This window comes from Oncorhynchus mykiss, chromosome 19 (genome assembly GCF_057628025.1).
Source record: "Oncorhynchus mykiss isolate SJ-2025 chromosome 19, ASM5762802v1, whole genome shotgun sequence".
NCBI lineage: Eukaryota > Metazoa > Chordata > Actinopteri > Salmoniformes > Salmonidae > Oncorhynchus > Oncorhynchus mykiss.
Genome location: NC_143040.1, coordinates 24,897,171 through 24,917,463, shown reverse-complemented (window position 1 = coordinate 24,917,463; position 20,293 = coordinate 24,897,171). Strand labels below are relative to the sequence as shown.

Sequence of the window (20,293 nt, the reverse complement as noted above, 5' to 3'; positions counted from 1 at the left end):
TTTCCCTGATCTTTATCAAGGGTGCCAATAATTTTGCGGTTACATTTGCATGTACAGGAATTTGTGAAATCGTATGAGACTCAAACATAGTGGGGATGGGTAAACACTCCATATTGAAAGTGTTTATCTGTGTGTACGTACCTGAGGGAATGTATGTCTGTGTAATCTGTATCACCTGTCTCTTCCAGGAGGAGGAGGGTCCAGACGTGCTGCTGGTGAAGGAGGAGGGGTGTGAGGAGGGTCTGGGGAACCCTGAGGGTCCCATGATCACGGAGGACAACCAGACTACACCTCTTGAACCCACAGAGCAACCAGCTGAGCAGCACAGGACCACACACAGTCTCACTGAGGTGAGCTCACTGAACTACTGTCTGAATGGTATTAGGTCAGGGTCCGTATCCACAAAGCCTCTCAGAGTAGGACTGCTGATCTAATATAATTTTATTCATTATGATCTAAAAGGCAAAACTGATCCTAGATCAGCACTCCTACTCTGAGAGGCTTTGTGGATACAGGCCCAGGTCTTGATTCGTTGTCTTAAGTGTGGGACCATGCCTTTTGAATGATCAAACCATTAAAGAGTGTCAAGTAATCAAATTGACTAATGCGTTTGCATAGTACTCATAGCTATCCCTCATTGCCCAATCAGAAGATGCTCCATAGCAGGGTGCTCATATCAGATTTCTGGATCCAACATCCTCTCACTCTGTATCTCTTACAGCCAGTAGACATGGAGGATGGGAAGCCTGATCTGCTGCTGGTCAAAGAGGAGACAATAGAAGACGGATCAGAGAGCATTGCTCTGCTCAGTGGACTAAAGATGGGGGAGCAAGGTAAGGGAGAAATACATATAGCCTACATACAGTAATAGATCTTCAATGGGAATAGTGATGCACCTGGCTATTATTTAATTTCTTCATTCATAAAATCAATATAACTTATGTTTAGTTACCGAAACACACACATTATAATGTATGAACTTCACCAGGTAATTGACTCAACTCTAGATATGGAGTTTTTTCACTGCCATGTTTGTAGTCTTTTTTTGCAGGTGGTTGGCTGGAGGCTAACAGAGGAGACTGGGCATCCATCTTAGATTTCCAGACCCAGACCGGTGCAGCCAAAGGCCCAGGGGATGATATCACTGAGCAGGACAGGACTAGAGGCAACATAGTGGAGGTCAGTGGATGGGACAGCATCTTCAACTCTGGGCTGGGGAACAACGCTGTTAACCACAACCAGAAACAGACTGTCGAACATAAAACAACAAACAAAGTTAGTCTCCATGACAACAGACTGGCTGAGACCAGGGCGAGGCGTAGATTTGGTCTGCAGGGATGGGGAGGTGTCCGTATGCGACGGGAGAGAACAGACATAGACTTGGCTAGTGATGCTCCATCCTGCTCCTATAGTTGTGATTCAGAGAGACTGATGGGGCCTCAGGTTAACCCCCTAACAGGTGCTGCCTTCAGCCTGCCTTCTATAGGATCTATCAACTGGAACATGGACCCTGAGACAACACAGACACTCCCTGGCCTTCATCCTCCTCACAATTTCCTAATGTTAAACCAGAACTCTGACAATGCCTCAACAAGCCCACTGACAAATGACAGTAGTAGAGACGTAATCAGTAAAGGTGGCAGGGCCAAAGAGAAGCGCTTCCCGTGCTCGTTCTGTGGGAAAGCCTTCAGTTTCCCCAAACAAGTGGAGCTCCACCAGAGGATGCACACGGGGGAGAAACCATTCAGCTGCCACCTGTGCCAGGCTAGTTTTTCGGACTCTTCCAACCTGAAGAGACACCAGAGAATGCACACAGGGGAGAAACCGTTCGGCTGCCACCTGTGCCAGGCCAGTTTCTCCCACTCATTCAACCTGAAAAGGCACCAGAGGGTCCACACAGGAGAGAAATCCAACAGCTTCCCCAGTTTGGGAAGCAGTTCTCCCACCAGCACCAGCTGAAGACGAACCTGAAGGTCCACACGGGAGAGAGACCGTTCGCCTGCACACACTACGGGAAGAGGTTCTCAGAGAGGCGCAACCGCAGAATACACCAGCAGAAAATGCACACGGCCCATGTATAGAGTCTAGTGACATGTAGTAGTACTAGTTTGTTTGTAGTTCTGTTGGTTTTGGGTGTAGTAGGCAACTGGATGAGGTGAACTGAGGAAAGAATGAGTATGATGAGGCAGAGTAGATGATATGGTGATGGTTGGTGTGATGGTGTCTGTAAAAATGCTTAATTGATGGGTCCAACCCTAACTGCTTGTCACTTTAGGTTGATACTGGTATTTTATAGTGAGATAATGAGTGCCTTAATTCACATTTACTTGACATAATAGTGAAGATGTGTGTAATGTTGAACCTTTTCCAAAGTATTTAAACATGTATTTTATTAAAGTGAGGTACCAGATTTACATTAAAGGTAAAGTGTTAGTGAAAAGTATCCTTTTGTGCAATATAAGTACTGTACTTCATGTTATGTGAGTGTATGACCATTTTGTTGAAATTAAATACAAAATTGACTGTGCTGATTGACTTGGTTATTTTTGTATCATTGCAAAGACTCCAATAGATCCATATTGTTAGATACTTGAATCACAGTGTTAGAGAGAGGCTTGACCGTAGTTAACATTTTATAATGTCATGTTTCTGTGTGTACAGCAAAGCGTTTCTAACATACCCCAACCAAAAACCAGGGATAGATGGCTGTATTTGCGCAAAACTTTGGAACCACAGCATTCAACCACGTTAAGGTGACCCGGAACATGGAGTACAAACAGACCAGCTACAAACTCCGTAAGGCAACCAAAGAAGCAGAAAGTCAGTACAGGGACAAAGTGGAGTTGCAATTCAACGGCTCAGACACAAAGAAGCATGTGGCAGGGACTGTTAACTCTTAAATGGCTGCCAGCCCGGACGGCATCCCAAGGCGTGCGCAGACCAGCCGGCTGGAGTTTTTACTGACATATTCAATCTCTCTATCCTAGTCTGCCATCCCCAAATGCTTCAAGTCCACCATTGTTCCTGTACCCAAGCAATCTAAGGTAACTGAACTAAATGTCAATATTGCCCCATAGCACTCACTCCTGTCACCAGGAAGTGCTTAGAGAGGCTAGTCAAGGGTCACATCACCTCCATCTTAGCGTCCCAACAGATCCACAGACGACGCAATCACATTCACACTAGAAAAGAACACACTATCCCACCTGAACAAGAGGAATACCGACTATAGCTTAGCTTTCAACACCATAGTGCCCTCAAAGCTCGTTACCTTGGAACTCATCCTTGTGCAACTGGGTCCTGGACTTCCTAAAAGGCTGACCCCAGTTGTTGAGGATAGGCAACAGCACCTTTGCCATGCTGACGTTTAATACAGGGGGCCCCCCAGGGGTGTGTGCTCATTCCCTTCCTGTACTCCCTGTTCACCCACGACTCCAACACAATCAAGTTTGCTGACGACATGACAGCGGTAGGCCTGATTACCAACAATGACGAGACAGCTTACAGTGAGGAGGTTGGAGCCTTGGCGGAGTGGTGTCAGGACAATAACCTCTCAAAGTCAACAAAACCAAGGAGCTGATTGTGGAGTACAGGAGACAGAAGGGAGAGCACACTCCCCTCCACATAGACTGGGCCACAGTGTTGAGGGTCAAAAGGTTCAAGTTCCTCTGTGTGCACATCACCGAGGACCTGATATGGTCACATCACATCAGCACCATGGTGAAGAAGTTCGGCATTGCCCTTACGACACTCACAAACTTCTACAGATGCATCATTAAGCGCTTTCTGTTGGGCTACATCACCGCCTGGTACAGTAACTTTTTGCCACCTTTTGCTGCGATTACAGCTCTAAGTCGCTTGGGGTATGTCTCTATCAGTTTTGCACATCGAGAGACTGACATTTTTTCCCATTCCTCCTTGCAAAACAGCTCGAGCTCAGTGAGGTTGGATGGAGAGCATTTGTGAACAGCAGTTTTCAGTTCTTTCCACAGATTCTCGATTGGATTCAGGTCTGGACTTTGACTTGGCCATTCTAACACCTGGATATGTTTATTTTTGAACCATTCCATTGTAGATTTTGCTTTATGTTTTGGATCATTGTCTTGTTGGAAGACAAATCTCCATCCCAGTCTCAGGTCTTTTGAAGAAGAAGTTACAGATCTGTGAGAGCCAGAAATCTTGCTTGTTTGTAGGTGACCAAATACTTATTTTCCACCATAATTTGCAAATAAATTCATAAAAAATTCCTACAATGTGATTTCCTGGATTTTTTCTTCTCATTTTGTCTGTCATAGTTGAAGTGTACCCATGATGAAAATTACAGGCCTCTCTCATCTTTTTAAGTGGGAGAACTTGCACAATTGGTGGCTGACTAAATACTTTTTTGCCCCACTGTATATACAGTATTCTCGAAATAGCTCATTTTAATACATCTACTGCTGTACATATCATTCATCCTGTGTATATACGCACCACCGATGGCTATTTGGATTATTGATAGTGTTATTTGGATTGATTCGTTCTGTTATTTCTTCATTTGAATTTTTCATTGTTTGACATTGTACTGCACTGTTAGGAGCTGGTAACAAGCATTTAGCTAGTAACTAACATCCAATAAACTGTGTACGCCACCAATAAACTTTGATTTGATCATATAAACCTTTAAATGCTCTTCTTTATAATTTGTGTTAATGAACGGTAGTTGATGAGGAACTGCTGATACTGAACACCTCCCTGTGCAATTGGATCCTGCACTTTGACGGGCCGCCCCCCAGGTGGTAAGGGTAGGTAACATCTGCTACGCTGACCCTCAACACAGGGCCGCTCAAGGGTGTGGGCTTAGTCCCGTCCTGTACTCCCTGTTCACCCATGACTGTGGCCAAGCACGACTCCAATGCCATCATCAAGTTTGCTGATGACATGACGGTGGTAGGCTTGATCACCAATGACAATGAGACAGCCTACAGGGAGGAGGACCTGGCAGTGTGGTGCCAGGACAACAACATCTCCCTCAACAAAGGATCATGGACTACAGGAGAAGGAGAGGTGAGAATGCCCAATCCACAGGGCTTTAGTGGAGCATGTCGAGAGCTTCAAGTTCCTCTGTGTCGACATCACCAAGGACTTAACATGGTCTTCTCACACTAGCACAGTCATGAAGAAGGTGCGACAGTGCCTCTACCCCGTCGGGAGGTTAAAAAGATTTGGCATGGCCCTTCAGATCCTAAAAAAATTATACAGCTGCACCATTGAGAGCGTTTTGACCGGCTGCATCAACGCTTGGTATGGCAACTGCACCACCCTCGATCGCAAGGCACTATAGAGGGTGGTGTAGATGGCCCAGTACATCACTGGTGCCGAGCTCCCTGCCATCCAGGACCTCTATAACAGGCGGTGTCAGAGGAAGCGCCGGAAAATTGTCACAGACTGTTCCTCTGCTATCACACAGCAAGCGGTACTGGAGCGTCAATTCTGGGACCAAAAGGCACCTGAACATCTTCTACCCCCAAATCATAAGACTGCTAAATAGCTAATCAAATGGCTACCCAGACTATTGCATTGACCATTTATTGCACCGACTCTTACACTGACTATGCACACTCGCTGGACGCTACCCACATACACTTACACAAACACTCCATATGCTCACACACATTGCTGCTACTCTGTTTATTATCTATCCTGATTGCCTAGTCACTTTTACCCCTACCTATATGTTCATATTACCTCAACTACACTGAACAAAAATATAAGCACAACAAGCAACAATTTCATAGATTTGACTGAGTTACAGTTCATATAAGTCAGTCAGTCAATTTAAATCAATGAATTAGGCCCTAATCTATGGATTTCACATGACTGGAAAGGGGCACAGCCATGGGTGGGCCTGGGAGGGCATAGGCCCAACCACTTGGGAACAAGGCCCACCCAATCAGAATTATTTTTTCCCCCACAAAAGGGCTTTAATACCGATATAAATACTCCTCAGTTTCATCAGCTGTCCGGGTTGCTGGTCTCAGACGATCCCACAGGTGAAGAAGCCAGGAGTGGAGGTCCTGGGATGGAGTGGTTACACATGGGCTGGCGTTGTTACACTGCGGTTGTGATGCTGGTTGGACGTACTGCCAAATTCTCTAAAACTCAGTTGGAGGAACCTTATGATAGAGAAATTAACATTAAATTCTCTGGCAACAGCTCTGGTGGACCTTCCTGCAGGCAGCATGCCAATTGTATGCTCCTTCAAAACTTGAGACATCTGTGGCATTGTGTTGTGTGACAACACTGCACATTTTAGATTGGTCTTTTGTCTCCAGCACAAGGTGCACCTGTGTAATGATCATGCTGTTTAATCAACTTCTTGATATGCCACACCTGTCAGGTGGATGGATTATCTTGGAAAAGGCAACATGCTCCTAACATGGATGTTAGTGGATATTTTATATGTGCATATGGAACATTTCTGGGATATTTTATTTCAGCTCATGAAACATGGGACCAACATTTTACATGTTGCGTTTATATTTTTTGTTCAGTGTAAATGGAATGAAGTCAGTCATTCTATTCTTCTCTACTCTATTAATATTAACACAGTGGCCTTGTAAGAATACCCATACTAGTATTACATACTTAAACTGCATACTAATTTCAGCGTTTGATATAGTATATTAAACTCATATTTTTGACTCACGTGTTTGACAAGAGCAGATAAAATGACGCCTGTACCAAAATGAACGAATGGCGGGAGTCAACACAATCACGCATATTAGTTGAAACTTTCAGTGTACCAATGCTGCGTTTACATTTTAGTCGGATGTACAGGCGTTCAACGAATCTACAGATCGGAAATTTCGGAGTTTCTAGTTCCGACTGGAATATGAAGGCGGCATATTTTCGAAATTTCACATACTTATAAAACTTATTTTTTTCGCATACTACTACGGGTATTCGGACACGGCTACTGTTCTTTCTAAACAAGTCTGCTCTCAGCTTGAGAGAATGATCATAGGATATGTTATGTGTAATATAATGTAATAAGCATTACCGTGTTTCAAACAACAACGCGCATTCCTTTTCCGTTTAACAAAACCCTTTGAGATACAGTATGACGCCAACCAATGAGATCCTTTCTATTCAGTGTAAACGGAAGTGAACAGTGACCAAGAACGATTTCCCCGTTCGCGTTTTTATTGTTGTTATTTAGACGTTTATTAACACACTGGAACTTAAAATATGACTAATTTACTTGCACAACATCACATACGTACCTAGGGTAGTTTAAATCACGTTGGAGACAGGATTTGGTTGACAGCTAGCTAGCTAGCTGCTAACTAGCTAAAAATGGCTAACGTGAACAGTATGGTTTTTCACACTCAAATAGCCTCCATCATGGAGGTGCTAGCGAATGCAGCCGTGGCAGAGATCTGTAAAGTCGTAGACGACGACTATGCAGTGTTTCGTTTGGAAATAACTCAAAGCCAGAAAGAAAACAGGGCATTGCGGAGGAAACTACAGCTACTAGAATTGAAGGTGTCACGGGAGCGCGCAGAGAGGACATTGCGGGAGCGCGTCCTCGCCATTTCCAGTAGTGTCAAGATCCTCGACCGATACAGAGGAATGACAAGAGGTACATTTTGCAGAAGGCGGAGGCTGCGCGGCATAGCTCAGTGCCTGTCACCCGAATTGAGCCTTGGACAGTTTTTCGATAGCTTAGTAATCAGGGCAATTATTGCATACTATCTTGCACAAAGACATAATATCATATTTTAACCAGATTCTTAATTTACTGCATTTCCTATTATTAGCTCAATGAAAACAATTAGATGCATAGAACATAATTCAGTCAATCAATAAATTGTATGAAGTGATGAGAAGTGTTACCTTACACCCTTGCCAATTCTAGACCGTGTCAATGGTGTACAATATAGTGTTGAACATTGACAGTAGCTAACCTAACCACCTCTTTCCCCCCAATCACTCTCTCAGGCGAAGGACATCTCACTGGAGGACACAGGAGCTTTGTGAAGCCAACGGGACACAATATATGGAGAGATGACCAACCAATCACTGTTGATGAGGGGAATGGAACCTCATCCCAGCACGTTATCGTGATGGAGGTTAGTGCAATAGTGTTGCATAAAACATTAGTTACTTTAAATGTGGCCTGTTTATTTCAGAAAGGCTCCCCTCATCCTTCATATGATGTGGGAATGCCCTGTAGTTAAATGCTTCTAGGACAAAGTTCATTTCGAAGTGCATGAATGTAAATATTGAATGTGTTGCATCTACTATGTTACTTAACGATGATAGCTCCTTGAATCTCTCAATCAATAAGAGATTATTACTGCTGTCAGGCAGTGCTGCTGCTGCAAAAAATAAAGGAAAACACAAAAAAATAAAATGATATATATTTATATGGTGGATTGGAAATGATGCAGACAATTACATTAATGGAAGCCACAATCTATCTGCAACATTAAAGCTAATCTACCACCTTAAATAAATACCTTATTTACATAAGTATTCAGACCCTTTGCTATGACACTCAAAATTGAGATCAGGTGCATCCTGTTTCCATTGATCATCCTTAAGATGTTTCTACAATTTAATTAGAGTCCACCTGTGGTATATTCAATTGATTGGACAGGGTAGCCTAGTGGTTAGAGCGTTCGGCTAGTAACCGGAAGGTTGCAAGTTCAAATCCCCGAGCTGACAAGGTACAAATCTGTCGTTCTGCCCCTGAACAGGCAGTTAACCCACTGTTCCTAGGCCGTCATTGAAAATAAGAATTTGTTCTTAACTGACTTGCCTAGTTAAATAAAGGTAAAAAAAAAAACAATCTGGAAAGACACACACCTGTCTATATAAGGTCCCATAGACAGTGCACGTCAACCTCTTTGGACCCGTGAAGACGTCTAAATGGGATGGGGGAGTTGGTGGTGCAGGACCACCTCTTTATGTTTCTCTCTTTACACCAATTTTATTATTTACACAATACTGTGTGATCAATATGATAATTTCTCTGTATGTTTTTCTTTGGCAGCCTACGGATGCTGTATGAACTGTGTAAATTGACATTAATATTGTACCCCCCCCCCTCCAAAAAAAAAGACAAAACATATACAAACTTGGTTTAAAAAAAAAAAGACTTCCCTACAACATTGTTATCCAATTCCACTAATGTACCGTTAATAACCTCCACTCTTCTTGTGTCAGTCTGCAGATGCAGAGGCTGCAGGTCCTGAGGTCAAGCAGGAGAAGACTGAAGGAGAGGAGGAACCATGGCACAGCCGTAACATCCAGACAGGAGCTCCCCCTGTAGCCGCAGAGGACCCCACCACTGCCACAGTGCTACCCATGACCCGACGCAGCATCACGGAGGTCAGTGGAACGCCAAACGCCGTCCTCAAGTCAGAGACAGACACCAAGACTTTAACGGGGCTGGGCTGTCCTGCTCCCCACTCAGAATATTTCCAGTACGGTAACCCGAGGACGGTTCTGTCCCATCAGGACTCAGGTGACACGTTACAGACTGGCAATGATCCGTCCTGTTCATACACAACAGAGATGATAACTGGTGACATGCCTGTGGGCTTAGATACACAGACTAATCCAATGAGAGGGAACTGGAACCAGTACAGTAGTAGTGTATACTCTGGACGGTGCCTAGATAAGAAAGGGGAGGGTCTGGTCGTAGATGAGATGACTGTGAAAGTGGAGGGCGATGTTCCTGTGACATGGAATGCAGACGAGACTCACTTCGGAGAAGGACACTCGCATGGCAGCTCCAGTGACTTCTTAGACTACAGGGACAGCTTGGAGACAAATTTAAATGTCTCGACCCACTCCCCTTTACACCCGGTGTCCATGTCGATGGGGCCTTCCGATTCACAAGGCTGCATCCTTTTAGATCAGGTATTGAACTCAAACAACCAAACGGCCAAGGTGTGGGGAGAGGGAGCAACAACAGGCGGTAAAGAGAAGCAGTTCTTTTGCATGTTCTGTAACAAAGGCTTCAGCTGCCCACAGAAGGTGGAGATCCACCAGAGGGTCCACACAGGGGTGAAACCCTTCAGCTGTACCCAGTGTCATATGCGCTTTGCCCATGCTGGCAACCTGAAGAGGCACCAGCGGTTCCACACAGGGGTAAAACCCTTCAAATGTACCCAGTGTCACATGCGCTTCACCCAGGCTGGTGACCTGAAGAGGCACGAGAGGGTCCACACAGGGGAGAAACCCTACAGCTGCCCCCAGTGTGAGAAGAGGTTCTCCCGTCAGGACCAGCTGAAGATGCACTTGAAGGTCCACACGGGAGAGAAGCCATTTGCCTGTACACACTGTGGGAAGAGGTTCTCAGAGAGGACCTACCTCAGGATGCACCAGCAAAAACACCATTCAACTCTATAACATAGAAAGTAACCATTCCACTCGATAGCTTCTGACATTTAGATCAAACCCTGCATTAAAGACTAAGATGAATGGTCATTGTTGTCAGCAGAAAAGATCCACAGATACATTTGGAATAAAGAGAGTAACAGATTTCAGTGTTGAATATTCCTGGGTACAATTTTGCATCCAGTCATTGTGTGACATACACTGCTCAAAAAAATAAAGGGAACACTAAAACAACACAATGTAACTCCAAGTCAGTCACACTTCTGTGAAATCAAACTGTCCACTTAGGAAGCAACATTGATTGACAATAAATTTCATATGCTGTTGTGCAAATTGAATAGACAACAGGTGGAAATTATAGGCAATTAGCAAGACACCCCCAATAAAGAAGTGGTTCTGCAGGTGGGGACCACAGACCACTTCTCAGTTCCTATTCTTCCTGGCTGATGTTTTGGTCACTTTTGAATGCTGGCGGTGCTTTCACTCTAGTGGTAGCATGAGACGGAGTCTACAAGCCACACAAGTGGCTCAGGTAGTGCAGCTCATCCAGGATGGTACATCAATGCGAGCTGTGGCAAGAAGGTTTGCTGTGTCTGTCAGCGTACTGTCCAGAGCATGGAGGCGCTACCAGGAGACCTCCTAATGCAAGACCTCATGTGGCTGGAGTGTGTCAGCAGTTCCTGCAAGAGGAAGGCATTGATGCTATGGACTGGCCCGCCCGTTCCCCAGACCTGAATCCAATTGAGCACATCTGGGACATCATGTCTCGCTCCATCCACCAACAGTTGCACCACAGACTGTCCAGGAGTTGGCGGATGCTTTAGTCCAGGTCTGGGAGGAGATCCCTCAGGAGACCATCTGCCACCTCATCAGGAGCATGCCCAGGCGTTGTAGGGAGGTCATACAGGAACGTGGAGGCCACACACACTACTGAGCCTCATTTTGACTTGTATTAAGGACATTACATCAAAGTTGGATCAGCCTGTAGTGTGGTTTTCCATTTTAATTTTGAGTGTGACTCCAAATCCAGACCTCCATGGGTTGATAAATTTGATTTCCATTGATAAGTTTTGTGTGATTTTGTTGTCAACACATTCAACTATGTAAAGAATATTTCATTCATTCAGATCTAGGATGTGTTATTTTAGTGTTCCCTTTATTTTTTTGAGCAGTGTATAAGGCATAAAAAAGCCTACAAAAGTCTGTAACATATTGTGGTTGTATTTTGTAGGCTATATGATGTTCACACATTTTCCCAAGACACTTTTAATGAGAAAATTAAAATTATATTCATCAACTTCATGCAGATTTGTAGTTGAGACATGTGTATGTGTGGTTTTCATATGGTGTGTTTAAAACTTGTTTGTTTAATAAACACGAAATGGGACTTTTCATTCTTAGACTTTCATTGAGAGTCTCTTTAGAATACATCACATCTGATCTCACGCTTTACAACCAATATACACTTACTAAATATACCTACACATACCCACACACTAACAAACACCTACCGTACACCTCAAAATAGTTAAGTCAGGCTTATCTGAGATTATAAATCATATTTATGTCCACCATAATGGGTTTAACAACAATGAAGTTATTCTATAACTACAGTATTGGACTCATGTAGTGGGGAAGCGTAAACACTCCATGTTGAAAGTGTGTTTATTATCTGTGTGTACGTACCTGAGGGAGTGTATGTCTGTATCACATGTCTCTTCCAGGAGGAGGGTCCAGAGGTGCTGCTGGTGAAGGAGGATGGTTGTGAGGAGAGTCTGGGGAACCCTGAGGGGAACATGGTCATGGAGGACAACCAGACGACACCTCCTTCTGAACCCACAGAGGAACCAGCTGAACAGCACAGGACCACACACAGTCTCACTGAGGTGAGCCCACTGTGAACTACTGTCTGAATGGTATTAGGTCAGAGCCTGTATCCACAAAGCCTCTCAGAGTAGGAGTGCTGTTCTAGGATCAGTTTAGCCTTTTAGATCATAATAATAACACTATGTGTTTATTTATTTGACAGGTGGGGACCTGGTCCTCGATCAGCACTCAATCATGCCTTGATTAATTTTGTCTTAAATTACATGGGTTTCTATTCTATCTATTTTCTATTGTTCAACTCTACTAATGGCTTTATCACAACAAAATGCTGGGTTATTGCGAATGTCCACACTGTGGTCTTGGCACATGAGCTCCAGCTGGCAGACACAATGCAGGTAGGATTAGTATGGATAAGAGTGAGATTCTTTTTATTTTTCAAACGGCAGCCAATCGTCATTTCACCAGAATAAGACCTTTGATATTTAATTGAAAATAGCATCAAGCTCACTGTGCATTTAATTTTTTTTTTAACCTTTAGGCAAGTCAGTTAAGAACAAATTCTTATTTACAACAGTGGGTTAACTTCCTTGTTCAGGGGCAGAGTGACAGATTTGTACCTTGTCAGCTCGATAAACTGCATGCTTTCTCGAGCCGTAGTGAGAATACCAGACAACATATCATGTTTTTCGTGCCCTCCAAGTTCACTTCGATATGATGGTTATTATATCAATATTTGGGGTTCCACCGCCATTTGTCGCAGAATACATTTTAACGACACAAAAAGGTCCGTCCTTGTCTAGCCTATTTTGTTATGTTGACATTTGGAGAGTTTACCGCCAGATTTGCTGTTTCCATCAGGCCTGTTTTGACATTTATTATCCAATGTACTTTTCTCACATAAAAAGGTTGGATGGAATCCTGGTTACACACAAAGTTGGATGTATTTAAACTGATGTACTTCACTGTGTTCATCAACGCAATAATGACCAAAACATGCTCAAGTCAAGCCCCTCAACTGTTTATGTTATGCAAAATCCCAGAGCACACAAGCTTATCTATCATCTGTGTTATGGGATCGTTACAAACAGTCCTTGACCTCAAGCTGTTTGCAGAAAATGGCATGAAGGCTTCAGGTCTTGTGATGACTGGGGTGAAATATTAAACATGAACAAATGCAACCCTGTACTTGATATTCCAGACTGACTGGTCTCTACAAACTGTCCTTTTAACTTCGGTTTAGGAGGGTAATTATTGCAAGAGATGTAGACTTAGACACTGTCGAAAAAGAGGAATAAATGCAAAAAAATATATATATATATGGTGAAAAGATGAAAACAATACGCTTCCCCATCAAGCCATCATCAGTGTAAATCAGAGGCATCAAACTCATTCCATGGAGGGCCTAGTGCCCTCAAATTCAACTCTGAACCTTGAAGACAGTGCCACTGCACTTTTAATTGATCCCCTCGAATCAGAGACTGATTTAGACCTGGAACATCAGGTGTGTGCAATTAATTATCAGGTTAAACAGAAAACCAGCAGGCTCCAGACCTCGTAGGGTAAGAGCTGAGTACCTCTGGCCTAGTGTATGTTGGTTTTAGTTTTTTCCTTTCAATTAGGTGTGGGGAGTTCTTTACTAATTAGTGACCTTACTTCATCAATCAAGTACAAGGGAGGAGCGAAAACCCGCAGACACTCGGCCCTCCGGTGAATGAGTTTGATTCGTGACTTAAATGATTGGCACACACACCTCTGACTTCGATTTCAAGGATAATTGCATGTGTCACATGATCAAGAAAGAAAATGCATTAAATCAGTACCTTATACAATAGAATGCATGAACTAATACATTGTGTATATAAGCAGACAGAGAAACATAATAAATTATTGCTTTTAGAAATACCATGTGAACCTTTCCTCAGAATAAATAACACAGGGTTGTAGAAAAACAGAATATAGAGTAGGGAACTTGAAAGAAAACACTAGATGAGGGTATCAAGCTCCAGTAAAACTTACAGAAAACACTTCAATAACGATTCTTCGTTCATGCCTGATAGGTGGAGAGTTTTTAGAACATCCACCTGTATTCTGTCTGGAGAACACTCAGTTCAAGATTACCACCCCTATGTGAACAATTTATCTTCTGTACAGAAGGACATGGAGGAGACTGGGTGACCGGCCTTTGAGAAAAGACGTGCTATTGGGGATTTAGGGTCATTTCTCCTTACACCACTCCTGTGTTCTATAATACGTGTTCTGTTTACTGGTTTGGCCCATGTGAGGAACTGCTTCATAGTGTATTGCTTACCAGTGGCAGAGCTACTGAATTCGCACAGTTTAATACAGGAGTCCCTATATGGCGCACACCTACGGCAGGGGTAGAAGCCGGTAACCTCGTTCATTTTCTACTCTATTCTTGTTAACGCAGTCTTCTTTCGAAACAAGTCTTCTCTGAGCTTGAAAGATACTGATCATAGGAGATTTTATGTGTAATGTAATAGGCAGTATCATATATTTTTTTTAAACACTGCACACCTTTTTCATTTAACCACTCCCTTTGTTCTATTACACCAACCAATAAGATCATTTCTCTTAAGTAAAGCAGAGACCAATGGATTAATAAGAACAGTTATAAAAATGGTATGAGTTGAGGAAGGGAAAGACACCTGTATAAGATCCAGGAAAAGGTGGGGGCAGGGAGGTCCTCAGGTCCAGAGAGAAGGGACGAAGATGTAATCACAAGGCTGAGACTCATCAGGCTCAACAGCACTTTGAAATTAGTAGGGAAACATCCAACTGGGAAGTTAAATCACAAGCAGAGGGAGATGGAGACAGTGGAACACATTCTATTTCAGTGACATTGATATGGAAGGGAAAGGGACAGTTTCTGGAATAATGGTATTATGGAGCCACGTTTTATTGAACTGTTAAGAAAACCTTAATGTGATATTGTATTGAATTATATATTTCGTTTACTTAGGGAGAAGGGTTTAATTGGGTAGGGTTAAACTTTAAACCTTCCCTATCTCTGATCCACACTCCAGACGGTGGCGGAAATGCATCATTAAAGTTGGTTGTCAACCGCCATTTGAAAACCACTGAAGAAGAATCGTAAACGGAAGGGAACAGTAACAATTTTCAAGTTAGCGTTTTTTGTTGTTATTTTGACGTTTATTAACACCCTGGAACTCAATATGCCCCATTGAACTCCACAGCATCTCCTACTTACCCCATATAGTGTTTAATTCGCGTTTGAAACAGGACTTGGTTGATAGATGTTATCTAGGTAACGCGGACGTTGACTAGCTAGCTGCTAACAATGGCTAACTGTATGGCTTTTCACACGCAAATAGCCTCCATCATGGAGGTGTTAGCGAATGCAGCCGTGGCAGAAGTCTGTAAACTCGTAGACGACGACTATGCAGTGTTTCGTTTGGAAATAACTCAAAGCCAGAAAGAAAACAGGTCATTGCGGAGGAAACTACAGCTACTGGAACTGAAGGTGGCACGGGACCGCGTCCTCACCAGTCGCCCCAGTAGTGTCAAGATCCTCGACCGGTGCAGAGGAATGACAAGCGGTACATTTTGCAGAAGGTGGAGGCTGCGGGCCGGTCTCCCCGTTCACATCTGCGCATGTGTAACTTTAGATGTGTTAACCAGAATTCGGTCTTGATCATTATTTGGATATTAGGCAATACTTCTGATTACTTAGCTAACTTGCAGAAAGACACTATCATGTTCTAACCATTCTTGATTTACTGCATTTCCCATTATTTACTCATTGATTATGTTCCATGCATTATATTGTTTTCAATCTATAAATATTATATCAAGAAGTTATGCGAAGTGTTATCTTACATCCTTGCCAATTCTAGACAGTGTCAAAACTGTCAATAGTGTACAATATACCATTGCGCATTGACAGTACCTAACCACCTTTTCCCCCCAATCGCTCTCTCAGGTGAAGGACATCTTACTGGAGGCCACGGGAGCTTTGTGAAGCCAGCAGGACACAATACATGGAGAGATGACCAACCAATCACTGTTGATGAGGGGAGTGGAACCTCAACCCAGCACGTTATTGTGATAGAGGTTAGTGTAATAGTATTACGTCAGAAAATAAAATGTGGACAGTTTATTTCAGGAAGACTCCCCTCAGCTATTTACTTGCTTACATGGACATACTTATTTATCTGCCATAGGGGAGCTTGTGAGACTTCCTTACGACATTGTTATCAAATTCTACTCATGTACTGGTAATAACCTCCCCTCTTCTTATGTCAGTCTGCAGATGCAGAGGCTGCAAGTTCTGGGGTCAAGCAGGAGAGGTGTGTAGGAGAGGAGGACCCAAGACACAGCAAAGACATCCAGACTGGAGTGGCTGGAAAGCACCTTGTAGCCACCAAGGACCTTGCCACCACCACCGTGCCCCAGGCCTGGACCCAACCCAGCATCACAGAGGTCAGTGGAACGCCGAAGGCCGCCCTCAAGTCAGAGATGGACACCGAGATATTAATTGTAACACAAAGGCTCTTACACACAGGATCTGACCACAGATCAGACCCAGAGAGACTGGGGCTGGGGAGACTGGGCTGTCCTCCTGCTCCCAGCTCAGAGTATTTACCGGTATTTCACCAGAGCCAGAAGACAGTTCATTCCCGTGGAGATGGTGATGCGTTAGACACTGGTGGTGATGATCCGTCTTGTTCTTACACCACAGAGATGGACCCTGGCAACATATCCTTGGGTTTAGAGACACAGACTGATCTGTCCAGAGGGGACTGGAACCGGTACAGTAGTAGTGTATACTCTGAAGGGTGCCTAGATAAGAAAGGGGAGGTTATAGTGGTAGATGAAGTGACTGTGAAAGTGGAGGGTGATGCTTCTCCCATATGGAATGCAGATAGTCACCTAGGAGACGGACACTCACAGGGCAGAGATTTCTTAGATTACAGGGGAAGCTTAGAGACAAATCTAAATGTTGCCTCCCACTCCCCTTTACACACATTCAGGGATCACAATCCTGCGTCCACATTAATGGCACCTTTCGCTTTACACAGCCATGTCCTTTCCGATCAGGTATTGAACTCAAACGACAGGGCTAGAGTCCCGGCTCAGGGAGTGGGAGCCACATCAGGCAATGGTAAAGAGAAACGGTTCCTATGCATGTTCTGTAACAAAGGATTCAGCTGCCCCCAAAAGCTAGAGATCCACCAGAGGGTCCACACAGGGGTAAAACCCTTCAGCTGTACCCAGTGTCATATGCACTTTTCTGTGGCTGGAAACCTGAAGAGGCACCAGAGGGTCCATACAGGGGTGAAACCTTTCAGCTGTACCCAGTGTCAAATGCACTTTGCTCAGGCTGGTGACCTGAAGAGGCACGAGAGGGTCCACACAGGGGAGAAACCCTTCAGCTGCCCCCAGTGTGAGAAGCGGTTCTCCCGTCAGCACCAGCTGAAGATGCACCTGAAGGTCCACACGGGAGAGAGGTCGTTCGCCTGTACACACTGCAGGAAGAGGTTCTCAGAGAGGAGCTACCTCAGGATACACCAGCAGAAAAACCATTCCACTCAATAACATAGAAAGTAACCATTCCATTTAATAGCTTCTGACGAAGATGCATTTATTGTTATCAGCTAAAAAGACCCACAGATGCATTTGGAATAACAAGAGTAACAGATTTCAGTATATATTGCAATAAGGCATAAAATGCATTTGTAAAGTATTCTGACCCCTTGACTTTTTCCACATTTTGTTACTTATTCTAAAATGGATTAAATCAAAACTAATCTATACACAATAATGCATAATGACAAAGCGAAAACATGTTTAGAATTTTTTGCAAATGTATTGTCAGGCCTTTATGGTAGAGTGGCCAGGCGGAAGCCACTCCTCAGTAAAAGGCACATGACAGCCCGCTTGGAGTTTGCCAAAAAGGCACCTAAAGACTCTCAGACCATGAGAAACAAGATTCTCTGGTCTGATGAAACCAAGATTGAACTCTTTGGCCTGAATGCCAAGCGTCACGTCTGGGGGAAACCTGTCGCCATCCTAACGGGGAACCATGGTAGTGGCAGCATCATTCTGTGGGGATGTTTTTCAGCCATCAGGATCAAGAAAGATGAACGGAGCAAAGTACAGAGAGATCCTTGATGAAAAACTGCTCCAGAGCGCCCAGGACCTCGAACTGGGGTGACGGTTCACCTTCCAACAGAACAATGACCCTAAGCACACAGCCAAGACAACACAGGAGTGGCTTTGGGACAAGTCTCAATGTCCTTGAGTGGCCCAGCCAGAGCCCGGAATTGAATCTGATCAAACATCTCTTGAGAGACCAGGAAATAGCTGTGCAGGGACGCTCCCCATCCAACCTGACAGAGCTTGAGAGAATCTGCAGAGAGAAATGGGAGAAACTCCCCAAATACAGGTGTGCCAAGCTTGTACCTTCATACCCAAGAAGACCCGAGGCTGTAATCACTGCCAAAGGTGCTTCAACAAAGTACAGAGTAAAGGGTCTGGATACTTATGTAAATGTGATATGAGGAATTTTTATATAAAGTTTGCAGAAATGTTTTTTAAAAAAAGGGGGGGGTTGTTTTGTCATTATGGTGTATTGTGTAGATTGAGGGGAAAAAACAATTGAATCCATTTTAGAACAGGGCTGTAGTGTAATAAAATGTGTAAAAAGTAAAGGGGTCTGAATACTTTCTGAATGCATTGTAAGCCTAAAGTCTGTTTCAAATTGTGTTTGTACTGTATAGGCTATATGATGTTCATTAAAGAATATTACATTACTTAAATTCAACTGCTTAATTTTTTTCCCAAGACACTTTTTTTAATGAGAAAATGAATGCAGTTAATCAAGTTCATGCTGTTTTTTTTTTTTTTGTTGAGACCTGTGTTTTCATATGTTGTATTTAACTTGTTTGTTTAATAAACACAAAAATGGGACTTTTCATTCTGACATTCATTGAGACTCCCTTTAATATAAATCAGATCTGATCTCACCCTATTCTGCTTTTAAAACCAATAACACGGTTCATCACTAGTTAACAGTCAGTCATAATTATTGCTAAACCCCACCTATTTCTACAATTTCTCTTAATTTGATTTTAAATCTAACCATAATACTAACCTCATGCCTTAACTTAAATTAAGACCAAAAAGCAAATGTTTAATTTTCATTCATTTTTATGGTTAATTGTGACTGTGTTAACTATTGATGACAAATATACACTTACTAAATATACCTACACTAACACCTACTGTACATGTCAAAATTGTTTAGTCAGGTTTGTCTGATGACTTGACTTATCATAGCTGACATCTTTACCCACAACATATTTATGTCCACCATGATGGGTTTAACAGCAATGAAGTCATTGTGTAACTACAGTACAGGACTCAAACGTAGTGGGGATGGATAAACACTCGATGTTGGAAGTGTGTTTTATCTGTGTTCGCACCTGAATTTTTGATTCAAACGGGAAACTGGAAAGTGACAAACCGAGCAGCGTTGCAGTTCTTGACACAAACTGGTGCGCCTGGCACCTACTGCCATACCCCGTTCATAGGCACTTTCACCCTCTGAATAGCACACATACACAATCCATGTCTCCGTTGTCTCCAAGCATAAAATGACTTATTTAACACTGATTGAAACAAGTGACGTCAATAAGGGCTCAGACTTGACCAGGTGAAAGCTATGATCTCTTGACGTCACATGTTAAATACACTTCAAATCAGTATAGATGAAGTGGAGGAGACAAGTTAAAGACTCTTTAGTACACATCACATCCGATCTCCCCCTATTCGCATACACCTGACAGTGTTTTAGAACCAATATACACTTACTAAATATACCTACACATACCCACACACTAACAAACACCTACTGTACACGTCATTATAGTTTAGTCAGATTTGTCTGATGGTGACTTTTGACTATTTCCCCACAACATATTTATGTCCACCATGATGGGTTTAACAACAATGAAGTCATTCTGTAACTACAGTAGGACTCAAACGTAGTGGGGATGGATATACACTGTGTTTATTATCAATGTGTACCTAC

The 20,293-nt window shown here is 43.2% G+C and overlaps 1 protein-coding gene across 9 annotated transcripts in view; it reads left to right on the top strand.

Moving 5' to 3' along the window:
- Positions 1–20,293, top strand: part of LOC110498492 (uncharacterized) — a 42,584-nt gene that overhangs the window by 10,240 nt on the left and 12,051 nt on the right. For 3 of the 9 annotated variants that reach the window (XM_036953766.2, XM_090210519.1, XM_090210517.1), the window contains 3 exons: positions 189–350; positions 722–833; positions 1,052–2,527. In XM_036953766.2, the coding sequence (XP_036809661.2) occupies positions 189–350; positions 722–833; positions 1,052–1,959 (1,182 nt within the window). In that variant the 3' untranslated portion in view covers positions 1,960–2,527. Of the gene's footprint in view, positions 1–188; positions 351–721; positions 834–1,038; positions 2,528–6,117; positions 7,625–7,983; positions 8,115–9,213; positions 9,379–12,116; positions 12,279–15,288; positions 15,798–16,180; positions 16,312–16,503; positions 16,681–20,293 lie in introns of those variants that run through there. The other 6 variants (XM_036953726.2, XM_090210521.1, XM_090210522.1 and 3 more) reach the window with 6 other exon arrangements.